This window comes from Amphiprion ocellaris, chromosome 22, assembly GCF_022539595.1.
Source record: "Amphiprion ocellaris isolate individual 3 ecotype Okinawa chromosome 22, ASM2253959v1, whole genome shotgun sequence".
Lineage (NCBI taxonomy): Eukaryota > Metazoa > Chordata > Actinopteri > Pomacentridae > Amphiprion > Amphiprion ocellaris.
The window spans coordinates 18,386,990-18,410,202 of record NC_072787.1 but is presented as its reverse complement, the minus strand read 5'-3'; the positions used below and the strand labels follow the sequence as shown (position 1 = coordinate 18,410,202).

The 23,213-nt window shown below is 38.7% G+C and overlaps 1 protein-coding gene across 1 annotated transcript in view; it reads right to left on the bottom strand.

Moving 5' to 3' along the window:
- malrd1 (MAM and LDL receptor class A domain containing 1) overlaps positions 1 to 23,213 on the bottom strand; it is a 63,389-nt gene that overhangs the window by 13,517 nt on the left and 26,659 nt on the right. Inside the window, 5 exon segments of the mRNA XM_055006943.1 lie at positions 2,614 to 2,775; positions 2,881 to 3,009; positions 5,669 to 5,849; positions 13,609 to 13,766; positions 16,125 to 16,370. Of these exon segments, the coding sequence (XP_054862918.1) occupies positions 2,614 to 2,775; positions 2,881 to 3,009; positions 5,669 to 5,849; positions 13,609 to 13,766; positions 16,125 to 16,370 (876 nt within the window).

Genomic DNA, 23,213 nt, shown 5'->3' with positions numbered 1-23,213 from the left:
CTTTTTAAAATTGTGGTATTTCATCAAAATCACTTTATTCTACATGTCACATTTAAAAATCCACCAAAAATAAGTAGTAGTATGTAGTTGCAGTAGTAGTAGACATTCCATAAAAAAATAAAAATAAAAATTGCATTCATCGGTGCAGTTGAGAAGCTATGAGTGACTTAGCGATGGCCGAAAGCCACATCAAAAAAAAAAAAAAAAAGACAGGTATTTCATTTGACTAAACTGGGGTGACACGCAGGTTGTTTTTACAGCAGATACAGTAGGAGAAGAAAGAATAGAAACAAATCATAAAATATCTATACTATGTAAACATCTATGGGCAGTTGGAAAATGTTGCACTTTTGCAAAAAAAAATTTCTTTCAATTTTTGTAAAATAAATAATCAAATAATTCACTTTTCATTTTTTTAATTTATGATTTAGGGCTTTCTAAATTTGCTATGTTGCACATAAAACATTTTAAAAATTTTCCTACTTTGAGGCAAGACTCTGCTGCTTCTAGGGAGGCACGGGACTTTTTATTGCAGTGAAAAATGGGCCCACACTGTATAAAAATGTGGCGGAGTTTTAAAAAAAAACAAAAAACTCTAGAAACTGCTTGGAGTTCAAAAGGACGAGCTTCACAATCTCTTTGTACCAATTGTGATGTCTCCAACATTCCAGGCTCTGAAAATGTTCCTTTCACGATGATATAAAACAGAGACAGAAGCAAACCCTCAAATTTGGAGAAGCTGAAAACACTGTGTTCTTAATTAACAGTTATTATTATTATTATATCAACAGACAGAAGACAGACAGAAGACAACACAGTAATCAAAGGTTTGCATTGCCCTTTATAGTTGAGGGTAATTGTAGCCTTGGCACTATCATTTCTTAATTAATCAGTTAAAGCTGCATGGCTATACACAAGACAAACAACAAGTCCGATGCTGTTAAGCTCAGTTTGACTCAGACTGACATTGATAAGGATGTATTATTAACCCTGCCTTCACCTGCCTGTCGGAAGCTCCTATTTCCCGGCTGTCAGGTTGTAATTACAAAGGCGCTGCACTGAGCTGCCTGAGAGCTGAAAACATGGAAGATGTCAGGAGGATGGAGAAGTTGTTTGTTCTTAATTTGGAGAAATTGGCTTTCTTGACAGCATTATTAATATTTCACTGAAAAACAAGCAAGAAAGCAAACAAGCAGGGAGTTTGGAGGACAAGCAAGACCCTTAGTCCAGAATTAGAGCTGTATGTTTGCTCATTATGACGTCACAGGTTGGAAGAAATATTAAAGTATGTTAATTGTACCAAAGTTAGTCGCTGCATCGGTGTAAGGAGGTGGTCAGTTTCGATGGTGGGTCAGTCAAAGTGCAGGACTTCGACACCTAAACCTGGAGTTTGCATTCTGAGTCTGGCATATGGTTGGTTTTAACCAACTAAAGCACTTTGGTTGAGGTTTGGGGAGGATCGTGGTTTTGGTGAAATGTTTCTTAAATGAAGCAGTCATGTCTCGAGCTTCAAGTTACTGCTGACTTTTCAATGCTAAACCAAGATGTCAGTGGTTCCCCAACATTAAGCAAATGCTGTGAGAGTCTGAGCTTAACCATGAAATATTTTAATCATCATGCTGTTCCTGCGAGTGGGTACTGTATTTAAAAGCAGACACGGTCGGGGTAACAAAATAAATGTGCTGTCAGTAATCATTTTGCAGACACATTTAAAATCAACATTCTGCCACTTGGCCAATATACATATTAAAAATGTTTTATTTAAGTGACATAGAAAATAGAAAGTATGACTCTTGTCTGCTGGAGTAACAGAGGAAGTCAGATAGTGGTATTATAAACTTTATAAGGACAGAGTGGTTGAGTAAGTCAGTGAAAATGTGGGAGAGAAACATTCAAAACACTCTGCTAATGTGTGATATTTACTAATTTGAAACAAAAGATACACCAGTGGGGTAAACAAAAAATGATTATAAGTATTCTTGAAACCAGCATAAAGATCTAGTCACTACAAAATGAAAGCGATGAAATGAAAACCCAAAAACAATCCATCCTTTAAACAGATTTCAGTCTGTGGAGCTTCTTCTAAGCAAGAAGTTGCCAGACATTCAAATTAAAGGGGTTTAAAACTAAATTTTATAGCACCAGTCAGACTTGAACCTTGTTAACTTTAGCTGAAGAACCGAATGAATACCTTCCATTTGTAGACCACTACATAAATCAAGTGCATTTGGTGCTTGGCAACATTAAAAAAACATACTATAGTATTATAGTTTATCATTCTATAATTCTTGCAACTCAGTTTTCAATCAGTCAGCATGTTTTTTTTTTAAAATTTGTGACCGTGATCAATCCAACAAGTGATCCTCTAACTTTAAAAAAAGACAATTAATAGAAGTCAAACAATAATCTTTTCCAAAACCCAAACCAACTAGATTCTTGTGCCTAAATCTAACCAAATGTTAACCAGAGCTTTGACACACATAAATGATGCTTCCTGCTGATTCATCAGACCAAATATTGTTTTTGTGGAGGTCAGTAAGAAAAGATGCACTTTGTCCTTTAACTCAGATTTGTTTTTTAGGAGATATTGGTGGCAGCAGAGCAGGTACAGACCTGGGCTGTGGTCGGTGTGAGGTCCAGCTCCTGGTGTCTCGGTCTTGTGACTGATCCTCCAATCAAAGTCATCGTCAGCGTCTTGAGAAAGCTGGCAGCTCTCTTCCCACTGGCCTTCCTCCATGTTGAAATTACAGGCACCTGGCGAGCCAATTATGTGGTCTAAAAGAGTGAAAGATGGAAGGAAACAGTGAGAAGTCTTTCTGCTCTGTAGTAAGACGGATTCTCTCTCGCTGTCAAAGAAAGCTATTTCCCTTTTCTACTCACCACAGTCTATCTCATCTGATTCATCATCACAGTCGGCCTTGTTGTCACATACCAGGTGGTACTCAATGCAGTGGCCACTGTGACACACAAAGTCTGAGACTGCGGGACAACTAAGTGCATCCACAGCACCTAAAACAGACACAGATCTGAGGGGTAAACAATTATCATTCCAGTTTCCACTCTACATCAGCTCATCTCATTTAATCTTTTTCAGGACTGGCTCATTAGACGGGAACCTATGGCCCTTTTTTCTATCCAGAGAATTAAATCTAGCATCAGACAAAATGCTATGATGAACAACTGTATCTTATTAAAACACAGCTTTCCTGGGCTGTGCACAGCAGCAGAGACAACAGCAAACAAAAGCAGACAAAGGCCTGTCGAGGAAATCAAAGCCTCCAGCTCCACCTTGTTTGAGACAGAACAGAGAGGAAGGAAAAGAGATCAGGTGGATCAGAGACAGGGCACATATAACTACATTATGTGCGTCTGTGTTGATATGTGTGCACTGTTGAACTTCAAAGCTAGAGCCATTAAATGATGACTGAAATGAGGAGGAGGTCAGCGGGGTTAAAACCATCATAGAATAAACTGGAAATCCATTTAAGCATACATTTAAAGTTGATTGAAGTCTGTGTCATTTGGTTTTGGACAGACAGTTTGTCTGCTTTTCAGTTTTTACATACGCATCTCTCAGTCTTTTTCTGTCTTCACTTGTCTGTAGGTTAGTATTTATGTCTCTCTATGTAAGTGTGGTAATATTTGTGCATTGGAGGTGAGGAGGAACCTGGCAAAGGAAAAAAAAAACATCCCACATGGTGTCCAGCTTTGTGCCAGGTCCTGTTTAATGTGAAACATCTGTCTTGGACGTCAACATCAAACGGTGTCTGTCAGCGGCTGTCATCACATTGAAAACCCTCATTTCAAGACACACTCGCTCTCTCTCCTTCTTTTTCTCTGAGTTCAGTCAGTGACAGAGTCAATTTCATACCCAAAACTATCAGTTGGAAAGATCATAAAATAATTTCACAGCATAATTATATCTCGCTTGTGAAGATTATTGGAAGAATACTTTGATAATAGAGCGACAGAGGAAAGCAAGAGAGAAATTTAATGTCACTTAATCCATATTATATAATATGGGCTGAACTCTTCTTATTTTCTAGGCCATTTTTGCTGCTGTAATTACTTATTCGGGTGCTTTGAGACACCTAGAATTGGTCAAGGTTTACATCATTCATTACTATTCTTTAATCCCACATTTACAAAGAGATTGATTCATGGTTCAGTGATCTTGAAAGACAAGATTAAGAACATTCTTAAGACTTCTTAGCCAAAGATAGAATGGTATGAACAGAAAATGAGTGAATAATACAAACTCTTTTTCCCAAACTTTTTAAAGTAAAGTTGAATTAAAGGCTACTTATAAACTAAAGAACCAATAAGAAAGATTTGTGCTGCCACTGTGCACAAAGAGGTTTGCTGAATACCAGTGAGTCTGTGATTACTTTGCCAGGTGGTGAGATTTCTGCCTTTAAAAAAACTTTCCTCTCCACTGCTCTACTTTGGACAATGGAATTCCAAGACCCTGTGAATCCACTATGCTCCCCTACAGTACTTGAATTTTAATGGCCCAGAAACATTCAGAGATGAAAGTGGACAAAGGTGCTCTTTTTATGATGCACCATTATTCATTTTTGTGGAGCGATTCTTGTCTGTCTTCTCTCCGTTGTGAATGAAGGGACTTTCTGATTAAAGAGGAAACAAGACAGAGAGTGTGAGTTTAGTCAATGTGTCTGCGGTTATTTTTAATTAATGAATCATATATATATAGTTTATATTGTCCACTATAACTGCAATTATGTGTGTGGTTCACCAAGAAAAATTAGTAATGTAATAATCTAGAGCATATAAACTTGGAAAAAGTCTTGGGAAAGTCTTTCACGTGGCCTTTACTCGATTATATACCAACCCTACAGCCATGCTAGCAGCTCCACCAACATGCTAAAGCTTAGCAAAGGTAATGTCTGCAAGGTTTACCATCTTAGTTTAATGTGTTAGCATTTGATAGTTCATACTGAACAGAACATGCAGCTGCAGCTAAAGTAAATCATTCATTTTGCAGGTGTGTCATCAAACTTCTTCGGAAGAGGATCCGAGGGATGGAAAGTTTTGAAATAACTACTACTTTTTATTAATGCCAGCATGTCTTACTTGTTTTATTATTCCATTGAAATTTTGCTCTAAATTGTCTAAAGTTTTTAGTCTGGTTTTATCATGTAAAGCAATTTTTTATTTAGTTTTGAAAAGTGCCGCATAAATAATTTATATTATATTATATTATATTATATTATATTATATTATATTATATTATATTATATTATATTATATTATATTATATTATATTATATTATATTATATTATATTATGATTTTATTGGATGTATTAAATACTGACCTGAGAAGAAGAAAAAGTCAGACTTTATCGTCAGGGAGCATGAGTATCTTCACCAAATTTCCAACCAGTCTATTTAATAATTGCTTATATATTTCAGTTGAGTGACCAGTTGACAAACCTGCATCGCCATTCCCAGAGGCCTGGAATCTGAAAGAGATCTCCTGTGCTGCTTTGTGTTCAACCCTCTATCAAGATGTACCATTAAACAAAGAGCCCTTGTGGCTTGAAAAATTGACTTAAACTGTTGATTGCATTTATTAGCTGATTTTTTATATTCTATTTTGGTTTACTCTATTGGAAACACTCTTGAAAATTAGTTTTTGTCACGTACTTGGAGCACAGTCTATGAACTCCAGATCGTCCAGTGCAGCTCCTCCGCTCACGTCCATCGAGCGAATCCCCTCAAATATCACCTCAAAGTTCCTGAGCTTCCTCAGGGGGACCTCTGCTTGGTTCCACTGATTCCCCTGATGCCCCGTTTTATTCCACACCTCCACCAAGTTGTCCTCCATCTGTAGGGAAGAGCAGCATTGACAAAATATGATCATGTGGTGGCATTTCACATACCTCTCTGCTTATAACCCTACTGGAATATCATTTCATTGAGCCTTAAAGTGGATTTCAAGCTACAACTGTGATTACTGTCAGAAATATATTCTTCAAAGAATGATTCAGATGTCAAAAGTGAAGAACGTCAAGTTAAAATGAGCTGAAATTAACTTTTAGACAGACTGCTGCTGCTGAGAAACAGTGAATTCCATCTAAGAGGAGTCATTAAAGTCTCATTAGCATAACATCGTAGTAATAAGTTCCCCGCCTTGAGACCTGCTATTCAGACTGAAACCCTGCTCTCTCTGAGCTATGGTAATGGATTTCTCTCATGCCACATATGGAATATATTAGAAGTCAGACCGATGTGTATTCCTCTCTAAGTCCACTCTGTCTTTCCTCATGGTACAAGCAAGGCACTAAATCATGACTAATACAGCTTTGAAACAGTGAATGTGACTTTGAAAGAGGTTCTGTGGACGTATGTCTTCATGAGTCAGCGTCTCACCGGTGGTTTTTAATGTCATGTTGAGAGCATCGATGAGACATTTACAAAGACATATCATATCATATTAAAATTGCACTGTTTTGCTTAAGAGTGTGAAGAACAAGCACAAAGTCAATAATGAAAGCAGTAAAATTTGTACAGCCACTTATAAACTTTTAACAGTAATCCATAGGAAATAAACAGCACCTTCTATACACTCCTGTATGAAACCAACGAACTGTATTTGTGAATTTTATAAAGTCACACTCAAATAAGCGACATTGATTGCAGTATCCTGTTTTGATATTTGCAATTGTGTCATCTAAGGCTGAAATTGTACATTATTTTCATCTCCAGTTAATCAGCAGGTTATTTTTTGCCAATGTCTGATCAATCATTTGCTTCGAAAATGTTGAAAAATACCAAAAAAAAATCATGTAATGTTTTTGTTTTGTTCAACCAATAGTCAAAAAAATGCAGACAAACAAAATCACTAAACTGAACAACAGCAAAGCAATAACGAGGGAATGCTTGGGGCATATTTACTTAAAACTAGCTTAAATGACAAATCAATCACAGAAAACAAAGCGGGAACTGAATCAATTTTGTGCTTATTGACTAAACTGACGATTAATCATCTCTTGTTTAGCCTCTCTTGTCTCATCTACTTTGGGGGCAACAGTCTTGGATGTTTTCAGACATGAGGAAGCAGTTGTTCTCTGCCCTTCAACAGAAGTGTGAAATTCAACCAGGTGTGTATTCTGAGCTAAACCCATCCTTGTATTTCTCATGTAAACCCTGAAACGCTTGTTATACAACATCCTCACCTTTGTGTCGTGCATTTTTGAGCAGAAAACAGGCTCATATTTGCTGCCTGTAAATGCCAGGGATAGAACAAATCCACGAGACTGTAGATGCAGAGACTGATTACTGCTGTTCACTTTTAGGGTGCAGAAATGTGAACAGAGTGAGCCAAAGAATACAGAGCAACAGGAAACTTAAGCTGGTCTCATATAACATAACAGATTTTGAAATCAGGTCGCATCACACATATAAAGTGAATGCCGCAGCCTAGAATTGCTGTAGATGTTCAGCTGATTGGTGTAATTTAGCCTCTTCAGGTGCTGTATATATATATTTTTTTATAGTAATAAGGCATATAAACCTAGTGAAAATGCATACTTATAACTTTTATTTATTTTTGGGTTTCAGAGCCACACAAATCTGCTCATTTTCCATAATTAACAAATGGACCATCTTGTTCGGAGTGCATTCTAAACTATGCCCACTGGCAGCCACAAATTTATGAACCAGTGAAATTATACAGTCCTCTCATTCACCATAACTTAAGCAGAAACCTCACAGATATTTTTCTCTCTAATCTCAGACATGCACACACCACACGATTTGAAAGATAGAAAGATATTATTAAAATTGTTGTGCAAGAATGAGGCAGAAACAACCTCATGTGATCTCTTGGAGAAGCAGATGTAAACAAAAGAGTCTCTGATGCATCAATTTGCTGTAATTGTAATAATAGTTTGCAGTGAGAAAAAAAAACTCCAAAGAAGCAGATCAGAAAATGGCTGGACTTCAGCTTAAACATCTGAAGCTAACATTAACCTCAAGAGCTAGCGGTGCTTGGCAACAGTGTCCATCGAAGCCACATTTTTACTTAGAAATATAAAAAATGGTTTATATTATCAAGGTGGCTGCAAAGAGTCGAAAACCCTTCACGTTACCATTTCTCCCCTGATTGTTGGGAGAAGTCACAAAAAGGTGGCATTCAGGATTTAGCAGAAATGCTTTCATTTCCACTTTCCACCTACAGTGAACAGCTGCAACAGCCTGTTTTTTAAATTTTTTTCTTGGAATCATTTGGAACTGTGGCCCATTCAGTCAACAAGACAGCCAGTCGACAGGGCATAGATCTGTGAAAGCATTAAACAAAGAATAAGAATGAAGTGTAAAGCAAGCCTCACACATCAACCTGACATCCACTGTTGGCAAGCGGAGGTAATATGGATTGAAACGGCCTTATTGGCATCCAACTTACACAGATATTTTAGAAATATGCATGCACACACTCATACTTTCTATCTGGTTTCTCAGTGGAGGTGATTGAAGAGATCGTTAAAAGTCTATTTAAGCTTCAGGTCAATACAGTGAAGCCGTGCCTGGTTAAACCAAAGAGTGTTTAATAGTGGAAAGTATAGATTTAACTACCCATCCTGCTGAAGTTCATGAGTCTAATATTAAGAGTGGGGTAACTCTGCAATAATTTATAACAGCTTCCTCGTCCTCTGGTCTTTGTAAGGTGACAGAATTACTGCGGGTCTATAACGTCACATAATTAATTCAGGGCAGTGCTGCACTGGGAATGAATCGTGGCAGGGCGAAACTTTCTAGACACTGCAGATGAACAAGTGCGCTCTTACAAAATAAGACATCACACTTGAAGTTGCTAAATGTGACCAGAGGCTTGACTGCAGTGAAAGGAGACCTGGTCTAATGTACTCAAAACCAGAGGACAAGCAATGTCACATTCTACTCTGCAGTTTGAAAGCCTATTAAAATGCACCCTTGGGTGAGGCATGCACAGGCTGTCTCCTCTGCTTTATACCAGCGGAGCCCTGGCTTGAAATAATCTTGTTACTGTGAGAGTTGAGCACAGATTAATAGGCAGCGTTACAGCAGGACTTATCCAGATTTATGTCATGGAGTAAAGGCTCAATCTATAAAAGCAGCCTTAGAGCGACTGATGAGTGTATGATACCAGCATACGTAGCACACACTTGATGTCCGGGTGGCATATCAATCGAGGCATTTATTCGATCAATTTGAAGCTTCATTTCCTGAGCTCGCAGTCAAGGCAGCATAACCACAAATTCAGTTTGCTCAAAGCGAAGAGTAGATATACATTTGCATAATTTCATTTTTATTATTCCCCCCAGTGAAAGTCAAAAGGCCAAAAACCCAACACAGAAACAAAGCTGCAATCATAAATGTTTATTTTATTGCAATTATCAAATCCCCATTGTCTTAACTATATTCTGAATGTTCCACTAAGCTGAAATCCTATTTGTTTTCATGGCTTTTTCATTATACAGAACCGCTGGCAGCTGTGTTTCTGTCGTCTCACCTTCACTTTTTTCTCCTCAGTCTCTGCTAAGCTAAAAGATGTTGCAGTACTGAGGGGATATTAGCAAATTATTTTCATAATACGAATATGCTCCGTATCTAGAACATATTCAAATGATTATCCTGGTCATGTTCTATTTTACTTGGGTAAAATATCCTCCCTTTGGCTTAACTGGTGGATGTTTGACTCACTATGAAGGCAGGCCACATTCGAAGCCACAACACCATACACAGCAATATAAATGAGCAAATAGCAGGCTATGCAGGAACTCCTCTCAGTCATCATAACAGTACGCTGATTCAAAATGCATCTGGCAGTGACAACAAACAGCTTGCTTTCACAAATTATCAATAAACTTACATGATATCCATGAGGGAAAGCAGCGTATTAATTGCATGAACAGGGAAAGACCATAGTTCTCTAAGATCTACTGTTGAGATGTGAAAAATTATAATAGCACATGCACAAAGTGTATTACAACACTCTTGTTTCATATCCAAAAAGCATAATTCAGCATTATGGGAAACAGTTTATCGAAATGGGCAGCTGCGTCTAAGGCTGTAGAGTGGGTTGTCCACTAATCCAAAGGTCTGCAGTTCAATCTCCAGCTCCTCCACATGCTGGAGTGTCTGAGGCTGGATTTGCTTCCAATGGTAGGCGAGCACTTGGCATGGTGTGTGAATGAGTTGAAATTAATGTGAAACACTGCAAAGCGCTTTAAATGCTACTAAGAAAAGGACTTTGTAAGTGCAGACATGACATTTCTCTGGTGTCCTGCTGAGAGTCTAATTGGTGAACTTACACCACTCTCACCTCTGTCCAGTAAACATAATCCTGATGCTAACTGCCAGTTAGCGTAAGGCAATTAAAGCTCTTTTCAGACATAGGATACGTAACATTTCTGGCATCATTCAACAGTTAAAGTGATGGCATTCTGTCATTCAGACATAGGTCACTTTTACATGAATGTGCCTCACAGCTTCCTTCACACATATCCACCACAGTGACGGAGAGAGTCACCAATTACTTCAGTTGTTCCACTGCATACATGCGCAAAACTCTCTCTCTTTGGATACAATCGTACAGATCCTGCTGCACTATGATACTGCAAGTACTTAAACTCACAGGAAAGATTCCTACAAAGAGATGGAAGCAACAAACTACACTCAAAACCTGGATTACATTCAATTTATGTCTGACTCAAACAAAAGTGTTTCATGAGCAAACTCAATGTGATCACTGTCAAAAAACTCAGAATTCAGCTGTAATTAGCTGATCTCATATGGTGAATGCTTGAAAATGGTGCATTCACTTTGTGCTATTGTCCCTTAAATGTATTTGTGATGTTTATTCAGAACATAATTTCTGCGAAACAACTGTATTCTAGATTTTAGACTTCAGACTTGTTACATATGGTAGCTTAGGAGTTTGGAAGCTGGCATCTTTTGGTGCTTTGGTCACTGACACTCACACCATTGTTCAGTTCCTGGCTTACATTTCCACTCCACTCTGCTGCTGACGACAGACACTAAATCAGTAAAAAGAATAATGACTCACAGGAGCAGTTCACAGCCCTGGTGATATAAATAGACAGGTCTGCTGAGCCCTTTGTGAACTTCACAGGGGGAAACACTTGCCAGGTAAACATAATCCCATCCCTCCCACTCTGTGTCTTCAGTGTCATTATCATAACTCCCTTTGTTCTTCAATCAACCTTTAAAGATGGCTCACATCATATTTACACTGTGATGCCTGCAGTGTGTGTGAGTGCGGGCATTTCTAGTGTTGCCTGTGCAAATGTGCGTGCGAGTTTGTATTTATGTAGCTGCTTGGGCTCAAGGCAACATCAAGGCTATAAAAATGGTCTAATGTTGTAAATGATAGCACAAAGCAATAATCTGTAAGTGCTAATGTCTTTGAACCTTCTAGGTCATACAAGCACTTAACATCATTTATGTGGCATGGGAAGCTACAGCAACGTAAAGCCGGGTCGGTTCTCTCTCTCACACACACTTCACTCAATGTTTAAAATCAGAGGACGACCTCTGAACTCAGCACCTTCTGTGTCTGTGCATAAATGATCCCCCTGCCTCATTTCCATGTCGACAGTTGACCTTTCTTTAAAAGGCCGGGTTTTACATTTCCCATCCACATGTGCAAAAGGAGGACATGCAAAATAGCCCACACGCATTCATCATCTCCTGCCTCTTGGCGAGACACATAATCAATCAAAAAGCCAGTGGGCTTGATGGAAAAACTGGGCAAATCCCATTACAGGAATTTTTAAGATCAACGGTATCCTTTCACATCAAGATTCAAGGTAAAATCAATAGCATTTGTCTCATAAATGTACCATCCACTAGATGTTCCCAGGTGCCATGATCAGTGTATGAGAAACACAAGAATGGACACTGATAAGCCACAACATTAAAACCACCATAAGCTCCACGGAGCACGAACACAGGATCTCTGGAGGTGTCCTGTGGTGTCTGATTGGAGGCAGATCCTTATTCCTTGTGGGTTGCAGGGTGGACCATTGATCAGATTTGTTGTTGTGGCTCCCACAGATGCTCAATCAGATTGGGATCTTATGCTCTTTGTCATGTTCCTTGGTGCAATTTTTTTCAATGTGGCAGGGACAATAGTCCTGCTGGAGAAAAGCTGCAGCAATCTGGGGATGCTGTTGCTATGGAGGGAGTGTGCTTGTCTGCAACAATGCTCAGGTGTGGAATACAGGCTAAATCACCAAAGATTTCCCAGCAGAACATTACATTGCAACAAGATGATTGATAGATTATTCAATGTTCCTGACAGTGGTTTTAATGTTGTGGCTCAGCAGTGTATTTTAAGTTAGTGTACCTTCAAAGGATTTTTTTGTTTGATGATTTTTGTTTTTGTCGTAAAACCTCAAGAAAACATGTAAACCAACCATGCATGTTTACTTATATGTTTGACTTCACCAGAAGCCCACAGGCTCCTGTTAATAACATCAACCTTTAAAAAATGATATAAATGTGTCAACTTTAATAACTGAAACGGCAAAAATGATTTCCTGAAACAGCTCGGCACTGCAGGTTTCAGCAAATCTTACTTAAAAATGAGTAATGTGTGCATATTTTTAGCCACAGTGCTGGTATGCTAGCAAATATTGACAACTGCAGGGGATCAATCAAAATAAACTACTGTGCTCGTGTTCATAATGGAAACACATGTCAACCAATTTACCAGCGTGACTCAGTGACTGTGGTACAGAGGGATAAATTGTATAATGCTCGAGCTGCATGGGCAATGCTTGTTAGTAGGAGCAGCATGAAATAGCATCAGCGTAATGATATGTAAATTTTGCAGGGCAGGGTTCTACTTCTTGCTGCTTGGAAAAAAAAAATTTTTTACATGATTACTTGCTGACCTGTTTTGCAACCTGCATAAAACTGTTTCTGCAACACACATGAGGACGCACTAAAAATCCTGCAAGTGCTACGCATACGGGAATATGCTTTTTTTTACTACACGCTCCCAAACGGAAACTCGTATACAATGCCTACACCTTAACCTTGAGTCATGTCTGACAAAGTTAGAGGAAGTTGAACGTACACAAACCCAGGATGGAGGCGGAGTAAATCACAGCAGACTTTAAATGGCAGAAAGCTACAAGCAGAAACCTTAATCCCTGAAAGTCAACCAAGCACACACAAACAAGACGACTGAACGGCTAACAAGCAAGAAGCCTCCAGAGCTGCCAAGGAACGAGTGTGTCCAGATGGTGAGGTTGGGTCGCTGTGGGCCGAGGACGACTCTGACCCCCATCATTCTCACCCACAGATCAAGCACTGCAAGAAAGAAAGCCTCACCTCTCTCTTTACCAAATTACCGTGACCCTGAGACAGTGGTGCTGTTATGATGCGATTACTGTCTCCATTAGCATAATTTAATATAATCACACTTTGCTTCTGACTGAGAGTAACCATGGTAACCACATTTGACAGATGGAAGTGGGTCTTTTGTGAACCACAACGGGCTGGAATTGTGTCATATCACAATTGTGCGCAAACAGAGTTTGCTCAAATCTAAATCAGAAGTGCAGAGGGTTTACCTTGATCAGCAGTCGGATGGTTCCTGAGGCCTTGTGGGAAATGTAGTACCAGAAGGAGAGCTTGCAGATGGCACTTGACTCTTTCCAAACAGAGCTCCTAATATGAGCTTTATCGCCTTTCAGTCCCACCGGTGTAGCTTCCAGATAGACAAAATGACCTGAAGGGAGAGAAAAGAAGTGAAGCAATGAAGGAGGAGGGCAGCCAGCAGAAAGGAATTGATAAGTATCTCTGTACTGGCAGCCGCTGACAAATCACAGCAAGGTCACGGAAATTGTGTTGGGGGAATGAGGGCCAGGAGTCATGAAGTAATCTCTGACACAATGCTTAATGTCTCACTGCCTTTTGACACAGGGGACCACTCAAAGTTTCTCAGTTAAATCAAATTCTCAAAGAAGGGAGAAAAGCTCAGAAAATGGGGCTGACTACAAGACAATGGGAGAACTGTTATGGGTCTGTAAATATAAGCAATAATACTCTAAAGCTCTTTAGGGCATAGAATACATAATATTACAGCTTTATCAGTCTGTTATAGTGACTGCATTCTGTGATTCAGTCATAGATCAATCTTGCATTAGTGTTCCTCTCAATTTCATTCAGATATATCCACTACAATGACGGAGAGAGCTGGAATATGAACGCAAAATTTGTCTTTCATTTGTGATTGGACAGCACACCAAGTAATTTGCAATACATAGTGATGCACTAATAACCAAAAGATTAAATCTAAACTCATAGCAAGCTTATCAAAATGCCCAAATTACAGCTTGTCCATGTGTGATGATAATCTCACTACTACTTTATGAGCAGTAAAGTGAAAATTTCCCGGACAGCCGCTATGTAACAAATGATTTAACTGCATCTTCATGAATGTAGTTATTCCACTTGTGTAAATGCACACAACTCTTTTGCTTTCAACATGCTCACACGAGCTGTTTGATGCAGCAGGTATTTCATAAACTCAGAGGAAAAACTGCTACAAGCCGCTGGAACCGACAAACCAAATTTCAGTCCCTGTTAATGTCTTGTGGGGGAAGAAACCCCAGGTTCCATTAATTATTGGTAACTCTCATTAATCCAACCTGCTAGCATCTGTTTTTATCGCAGCAAAGATTAATTGCTATGGGCGTTTCAGTTTGTAGCCTAATAGATGTGAAACTGTGGAGCAAAGTGAATGAGGAAAGCGTTTTTTGTTTTTTTTTGCATGTTTTCGGACAAAAATTGCCTTGCTAAGCCAAATTGCTTCACACAACTCAACGTACCGTCGTACCTATTCATTAATGTGACAGCATGCAGTTCAGACTTGTGCTGTGCTGGAAATGGTACAGAGATGTCACTAGATCCAGCTGAGTAAGATTACCAACCATGATGTTTTCAGACATGAAGCCAGCGTGTTCAGTTGCTAGCAGATTAATGGAAAGCAGTCAATGTCTGAAAGAGGATTAAATCAACAATGGAATAACATCTTAGAGAGCCTTCCTCATAGTATTTTGCTTTTTATCTAGTGCTGAATATTATAAACCAAACAAACTTGAAGTCAGGTTTCAATTTTGTAGAGTTTCATGTAGTTTATATTATTAATGGTCTACATTTTTCAGCAATACTCATTCTGACTGAATATTTACATTCAGTCCACCTTCCTGGATTGGAATTGCCTTTATAAGAAATGATGCAGCTTCCCCACAACCGTTTCCAGACTACATTAATTTACTAGCCATGAAACAGAGTGGCTCTGTACAATACAGTACGATGTATTTGTTACCACAGTTTGCACAAACAACAAACATGTCCACAAGACATGGTCAGTTTTTTGTTGATAACAATTTCATGTTTGCAGGGAAGCAAGGGAAAAAGCAGCGAGACACTTTTCTTCTTCCAGGTAATAAACTTCTTGTGTCTTGCTGTTGCATCTTGCACACCATGATATCATTATTGACTGACTTGTTCATTAAACACTGTATGCCTGATTGATGTCATGTTTTTCTTTGAATAAAGTAGCTACTTAAGTAGTGTCTGCTGTGATATTAACCCACAGCAACCAGAAAGGTTCATCAAATAAACTAGGACTGAAATCTTTAGGGTTCATTTTAAGATACTTAAATGGAGCATCTTCTTAGGAGCTCTTTGTGTGCATATGTGTTTATTTATTTATGTGTATTGCTTCTTAGCATGCACATTGTATAATGGAATTTCAACGCTGCATCAATCACCTGAATTCTCACCTGCTGCACACTCACATACTGAGAAGTAGATTATTGATTTTCTCTCTAAGGTGGGCAAAACATGAATTAAACATAGAGGAGAGCTACCGCAGCAGTTTGGCTTTAACAGGTAAAAATTTTTAAATCAGTTCGTTTTCATTCTGTTTGATTTCATAAAATACAGAAGTGCTCAATTTTACAATGCTAATTCAAAGGGGAATAGATCAATAAGGACCTACCTTTTTAAGCAGAAACTGAGAATTTAAAAAAATCAAAATTTTAAACTTAGTACACCAGGAAGACCAACAAACACAAACCGTTCTCATCCATCAGCGTGTGATCATATGGAGGTCGTATGCTCTGGACAGATCCAGTACCCAGCGTCCAGTCGAAATTATCAGCCAGCGAGCTCTTCCAGCCACAGCGACCGTCCTCAAAGGAGCAGGAAGTCCCACAATCCTTTTCATCGGTGCCATCACCACAATCATCTGTGAAGTCACAAGTCTGCCCTGGAGCAAAACACCTGCCATTTTCACAAGGCAGGAAGTCTGAAGGACAAGACTCTGGGAAAAAAAAAACACATACAGAATACAATTTATTGTATATGTTCTTATATGTACAGTATTAGGTTAGTCATGAAGGACAAATAAGGATGACGTAGTACTGAGGTCTAATGGCAAGTATGCCAACACATGCTGACATTGTCGTATTTAAAACAGAAAAACCATGGAGTCAGAGGTCAAGACAGCGAGGAGGGACACAAATGACACATTATCCTGTTAAAGAATAATTTGATGTTTTAGAAAATATGCTTATTTACTTTCTTGTCGAGTGTAAGATGAAAAAAAAACTACTGCCATATCTGTATCATAGATTGGATGACTTGCATACTAAATGCACACAGTCGGAAGCCAATTAGCTTAGCTTAGCATCAAGACGGTAAACATGAAGGCAGGGCTCAGCTAGATAAGATATTTTCACGCTATAACTCACAAAAATATTTAAACCTGTAAGAATAAGATTCAGGAAATTTTTGCTCCTGATTGTGAAACAGTCAAGCAGAAAAAAACTACAACTTTTTCCATGTGGTTTGGATGAATTACTAATCTTTGAACCTTATAACCCACCAGCAGGTTTGAAAAGGATATTATCTTCAGAAAAATCCCCCCAAAATAACACCATTTATCAGAGGCAGAAACTGTAAAAGCAGATACAATCATCAGATATTGAACACTCCCAATTCCCATGAACTAATCAAAAGAGACGTGCCATTATGTCGCAAAAATGAATAAAATCTAAGATTAGAATTGCAATCATTCTCATTTTATTCTACAAGCCTCACTTTAAAATCAAATCAATAATAGAAAAATATTCCAGATTCTGTGAAAAACTAAAAATTCTGCACTTGTCAGTACAATGCAGAAGCCAGTAGTGATTCAGCTGCAACCAACAAGACAAAGATTTTGGTACTTTTCAGATGAACTTGGCTGAACTGCAGTCAGGCAAAACAGAAAGGAGAAAATTACAAAGATCCATTTCATTTTTTTCTAGTGTTGCATAGCACCTGGAAAAATATTGTGCATATCAATTCCTGATTTTTTTCAATTTTTGTGAAGTAAATAATCAAGGAAAGTCACCTTTGATTTTTCTGTTTTGATCATTTAAGACATTACTGCTGTTTAATCCCTTGTAGTCGGGGTTGAAAAATGCAAAGCAGAACAGAAGCAGAATGCCCAGAAACTACTTTTATTTATGCTAAGAGGGTTAAGTGAGAGACACCTTGGGGTCAGAAGTCAAGATGGTGAGGAGAGAAGACATAATTGACAGGTTAAAGAATTGTCTGATGTTTTGGGGAAATCCTTATTCACTTTTCTTACTGTGAGTCATAGTCTTATGTCTGTAGCATAGACTGTATGTTATGCACACTGAATATGAAACCACAGCCAGAAGCCAGTTAGCTTAGCATACATGTAAAGACTGGGTTCTGCAAGTCTGTTTCCTATTTATATATATGTTATATCTCCTTCGTTTAGCTGACACAAAAGCAAAAAGGTGTAAGAACATGATTTCAGGAAGTTACTGCTCTCACTCAAGAAATAATCAACAACATAAAACTGCAACTTGTCATTTCTGTACATTGTTTTTTGTATGTTCTTTGAACAAATGCGACATAATACGTTAACTCATTAGGTTTAGGGGTTTTTGTAACAAACCTCATCAAGGTATTTAGGCTTATTCTAGTTTCCTGTGCTAACAGGCGGCTGGCTATAGCTTCATTTGGAGCTTACAAGAAGTTAATATTTGTATTTTGCTATTATTTTCCCTGCAAAACATCTAGTATGGGCTTCACTGGCTTGAACAGCACCCCAAGAGTTGAGTATTAACTTCATAGCATAAGAAGTCAATTCTAGAGTGGGGGGACCATCTGCATGCAGCATCAGGGTCTCTTTAAGAGGCTTAGCAAGACAAAGGAGCATGGAGCTGTAAGCCCAAATCACTGTATCATTGGGTGGTGGTGCTGGAGGGGCGAAGAATCTGCTTCTTTTGGAGGCAGGCATTCCAGTGGGGTGAGTGCTTGGCTTTGGGGAGTGTTAGAAAGGGATATGAGGCGTGATGAAGAGGGGTGGTCCTTGTAATTAAAGGAGAGAAAGGGGTATAAGTCTTCCCTAATCCTTTGTTCCTCTTCAGATGCACAGGACCAGAAGCAATGCGCCCCAACAAAGGCACATAGGAAGCCAGGAAGCCACAGCTACCGACGGTGAAGCCAGGCTCCCTCGCTGCGTGTGGATTCATTCTAAAGACATTTTTGAGGCTCATAACATACCGCCACCCCCACAACAGTCGCAGTCTCTGTTTACCTGCCACTAATTAGTCCTCATTAATTCCAGTACATATCCTGTTACATGGATACCTTCAGGGCTTACATTGTTGTGAACAGTGTGATCTTCTCACCGGGGACCCATGGTCCTCACATACAGTATGCAAGTCAGACACCTTGGGTGACATACTGCCCCCTGGTGCAAAAATGTCAACATTTTAAAAATAACAACATACAAAAGTAAGTGTCAATCTGACAGATGCAATGAAGCCTCCCAGTGAAACATGTCTGCCATGTTATTTTATCATTTCCAGTTCTTTACAAATAAAGTACAAACACCACCCATAATGTAGTACAGTAGATCACCACCTTTAACTATGATCTCACTACAAAACATATAATTGAACATTGTGAGTTTTGCTACAACAGAAGTTATGCAGAACTGTTTATTAGACTACATCAGTTTGTACAGGAGTTCTTCGTAATGTGGCCACTAAGTGTAGGTGACTTTACATGTAAATATTCTTCATACTCGATGGGATCTTTAAAGAAAGAGCCACACTAAAACATGTTTAAAAAAAACAAGGATTGTTTTGTTCTCCTGCTGCATTACAAATGGATTCACAAACTTATTTTGCTGGTGAAGCTCAGCTTAATGACCTTCATGATTCTCTTGTAGCAGATGTAATAAACATTTTCAGCTGTTTAATTAGGTAGAGATTTCTGCTGCCTGTTTTAAAAAGCATGGCAGTGACTCAAGCAGAGAATGAGAAGACATTAAACTGGATGAGTTGTTTAATTTTGATTTCCCTGCTCGCTAACTCTACAGTTAAGCATTTGCTGAATTGTCTCTTATTGTTCTATGCGGTTAACATAACACAACACAACACACACGTTACATGTATGATGACAGTGCCATTACTTCGATATTAACATTTTTTGCAAGCTTTGTTTTATAGTTTCATGCTAATGTTGAGATGAATGCTCAGCCACAGAAATAAAACATGTGAGTATTGAGGGCAAATATTGTCTGTCTTTCTGCTCTATCATGTAATATGGTGGTATTATACAGACTGGAGCTGAGAAAGAAAAAGAAAACCCTGAGGGGCTGCAGTATGTAATTACAGTTCCTGCTGTCTCTGCTCTCATCAGTATTACTGTACGTCCTCTGCAGCTGCTGAGACACACTGAGAGCAGGTTTCTCCTTCATCCACAACTCTTCTCCCTCTTGGCTCCTTAATGGCAGGCTGAACTTCACTTCACTGTCAGGGCAGAGCTGTTGGCTCCTTGACTTAACCTTGAAGAAATGCCTCACATCCCTCCATCCTCTAGAATCACCTTGCCTCCTATTTTGAGCCTGTGTTTTTTTGCTCTGTCTTTACTTGTTCAGAAAATAATCCTGTCATGTTTTGAAAAAGAAAAAAAAAAAAAAAAAAAACACATCTTCTGCCCTTTTCACCCACACTATAGTTTTTGGTCTGGCATTTCTTCATGTACAATTCTGCACGGAAATATTTCTACCAGCTACTGTCAGCTCCTATGCTTGAACACCTAAGTAACATAAAAAAATATATATAAATGTGTACATGTGTATATACCATCAGCCATAACATCAAGACTACTGTCAGATGAAGTGTAGAAAACTCATCAGGTTAAAATGCAGAACTCCTGTATCCATAACCCAACGTGTCAGAGCCACCACTCCTAAAATGTATGAAAAGTAAGTTATTTTTTGACATTAAACCTAAAGGGGAAACTTCACTCAAATCACAAGAGGAACTATATATTTCTTCTCTTTGCTCACACTGTCTAGCCACACAGTATTAGGGTCTTAGAATGTCAGCATGTGAGGTTTTTGTGCTTCTATGAATCCACATCTTGTTTCAGCAGTCAATGATGTGGTTACTATCCTCAAGACAGAAATAACATTGTGGGATCTGTAGGAACAGAACATCAGTGAAGGCATCAAGCAGAGCAGCAGACTAAGATGATAAACTACTGTTCAGATGCTCATTGAAATGAAAAGCACTAACGTGGAGGCATAATTAGTCACAGAGCTGCATTACTGAGACCACTCAGCTTCCACACTAGTGACTGAATAACAATCCTGCACTGCTGGAATCAAACTATTCACTGTAAGCAATAAAACAGACAAATGTAAACAGACTGAAAGAATGAGAAGTAAGAGAAAAAGACGACTGTAAGGAAAATCCTGCACATCACAGTGCAGTCAAAGAGAAGTCTTTTCCAGGTCAAACTGACAGAAGGCTTCACAGTTTCATCCTTTTTAGTGCACAGACAATCCAGAAATTCTCTCCTCTCCCAAAAATCCAATACAAGGGCAAAGCAATGCATTTAATAGGCCAATTATAGCCACAGTGACAATGGCAATAAATCAGCTCTTGTTGTTTTCTCTCGCCTTTTCAAGGGTTCCCTCATAAAAAATGTAAGAGATGCAGAGCAACTTCTAATAGCTGAAGAGTTCCCAAGTCTGAGATACAGACAATGATGGGTTCACTTTAGTCGATGCTTAGACATCGTGTCAAGCAAATGAGTGTTTCCCTTCAGCAGTTAACTAAAAATATTCATCATTTTTGGTTCATGTCAGAAAAAAAACATCTTTCATCTTTAATGCATAAATTTAACTTCAGTTTAAACAGGATGTTACTGATCGGTTGCTCATATTTGTGCAGATTTTAGCATAAAAACAGGACATAATTCACTGTACATTTAATAAAGACTAGTGCCGCTTGGAAAAATGAAGATTAAGGTTCAAAAACCCAAATATACAACGTTCTGTAGTGTTAGTACATGTTTACTGGGAGAAAACCAACAGATGTGATACACAACCTCAATTTTCAGAGGCTATGACACGTTTGGTGTTATGTCCCTAGATAAGCTGAGCATTAGTTTTTCATTTTCATTAGAAATATTACATCAATTTCTGAAACTGCCAATTTTCACCTTCCAAATGAAGGGGATGTTGAAATATCCCAGAAGCCATTAATTCTCTGATTGCCCATATAAGCAAACTATCGTGGTGCAAATCATCAAAACTGCAGTTATCTACATCTTCGTGGTGTAATATCTTTCCCAAATCTGGAAAATAATGTAATTTGGCCCTGGGGCTCTGTAGCTACGTTCTTCTCATACTGACAGTCATTTTAAAACATTGTGATAAAATTCTCATACGAGAAAACAGTCCTCAAGGGAAACTGTTATACAGCTATTTACTGAAAGTAAGAAAAGGACTACAGTCTACACTCTTCCTGCCCCAGCGGAATCAAAAAGCCATTATTAAATGGCCAGGCCTTTCAGAAGCAATAATAAAAACCAATATGTTCCAGCTACACCCTGGCCTTCATCTGGGCATCAAGGCTTTCGCAGAAATATCCTGGCAATTCATTGCAGGCCCAGTTCGAGCAGGCAAGGCTTTTTACTACAATTCTTGTTTGCCAAGGACCCTGCCTTGTTGAATCTTTGTCTTACTGAACTTGCCACTGTGAGATTTAGCCCTTGAGTTTATACTGTGCTGAAGCCGTTTAAGATTTACCACTGTTACATAGTACCACTGCACACATCCAGTGTCTCCGTGAAATTTACAGGCCAATATTAACAACTGATGTTTTTTTTTGGCTTGTGGAATTAATGATGGCTCAGATCCATTTGGAGTCTCAGTAACTCATGACAGTGAACCAGCATGCACAAAAGCAGGACTTCCTCTGACACGTCAAAACACCCGCTGTGAAAGAGGTCTCTGCTTTCTGACCCAGACCAAGTTCTCTGCAAAGAAAAGGAAACACGCCTGCCAGGGGGGGAGTGATAAATGAAGGAAAACTTGGGAGACCAGTTCAAAATGAGAGTCTCCTTTTTATCGATGAAGTAGGGGTATGTAAGGCAGTTCCTACACTGACTATGTCTAGAGTCGGCTCTGTTCTGCTTAATGCTAGCAGTAAGCAGGTCTAACGTGGTGAACCATATACATTACAATTAATCTCCTAGTGAAAACGGTTATCGATATGACATTTAATCAATCAAGATACGCAATAGTTGTTCCAGAATTTCAACCAACCCACAAACAGCAATATCAATCACGAGTGAGGCTTCTAGCATGGCTAAAAGTGGAGGACACCTTATTAAAAACAATTCACAAAGGTAATAACATTATTAAAAATAAATAAAATGATATATAACATAACTTATGCAAACCCTATCAAATATGTCCAAAGACAAAAGTTCCCCGAGAAAAATGTAGGATAAAAAGTAACACTGAAACAAACAGCAAACAGCCAAACGTGTTACACAAAAATGAAACAAAAGTAAACGTTGTTCCTGCAGGTGACCCCACAGAAAAAGTAAGGAACGAACCAGTTTTTATAATATTTTCATCTCCACACATCACGGTTATATATGCCTATATATGCTATACTAAATTTAATGACCAGTAATAGAACAGTTGCTCATAAATTTCTGTGTAAGTCAAAGTGGTGCACCAACCAACCAACCAGCCAACCAACCGACAGCCATTGACATCCCTAGCCTTTAGCATGGCTAAAAATGGAGGATACCTTAAGAAAAACAATTCAGA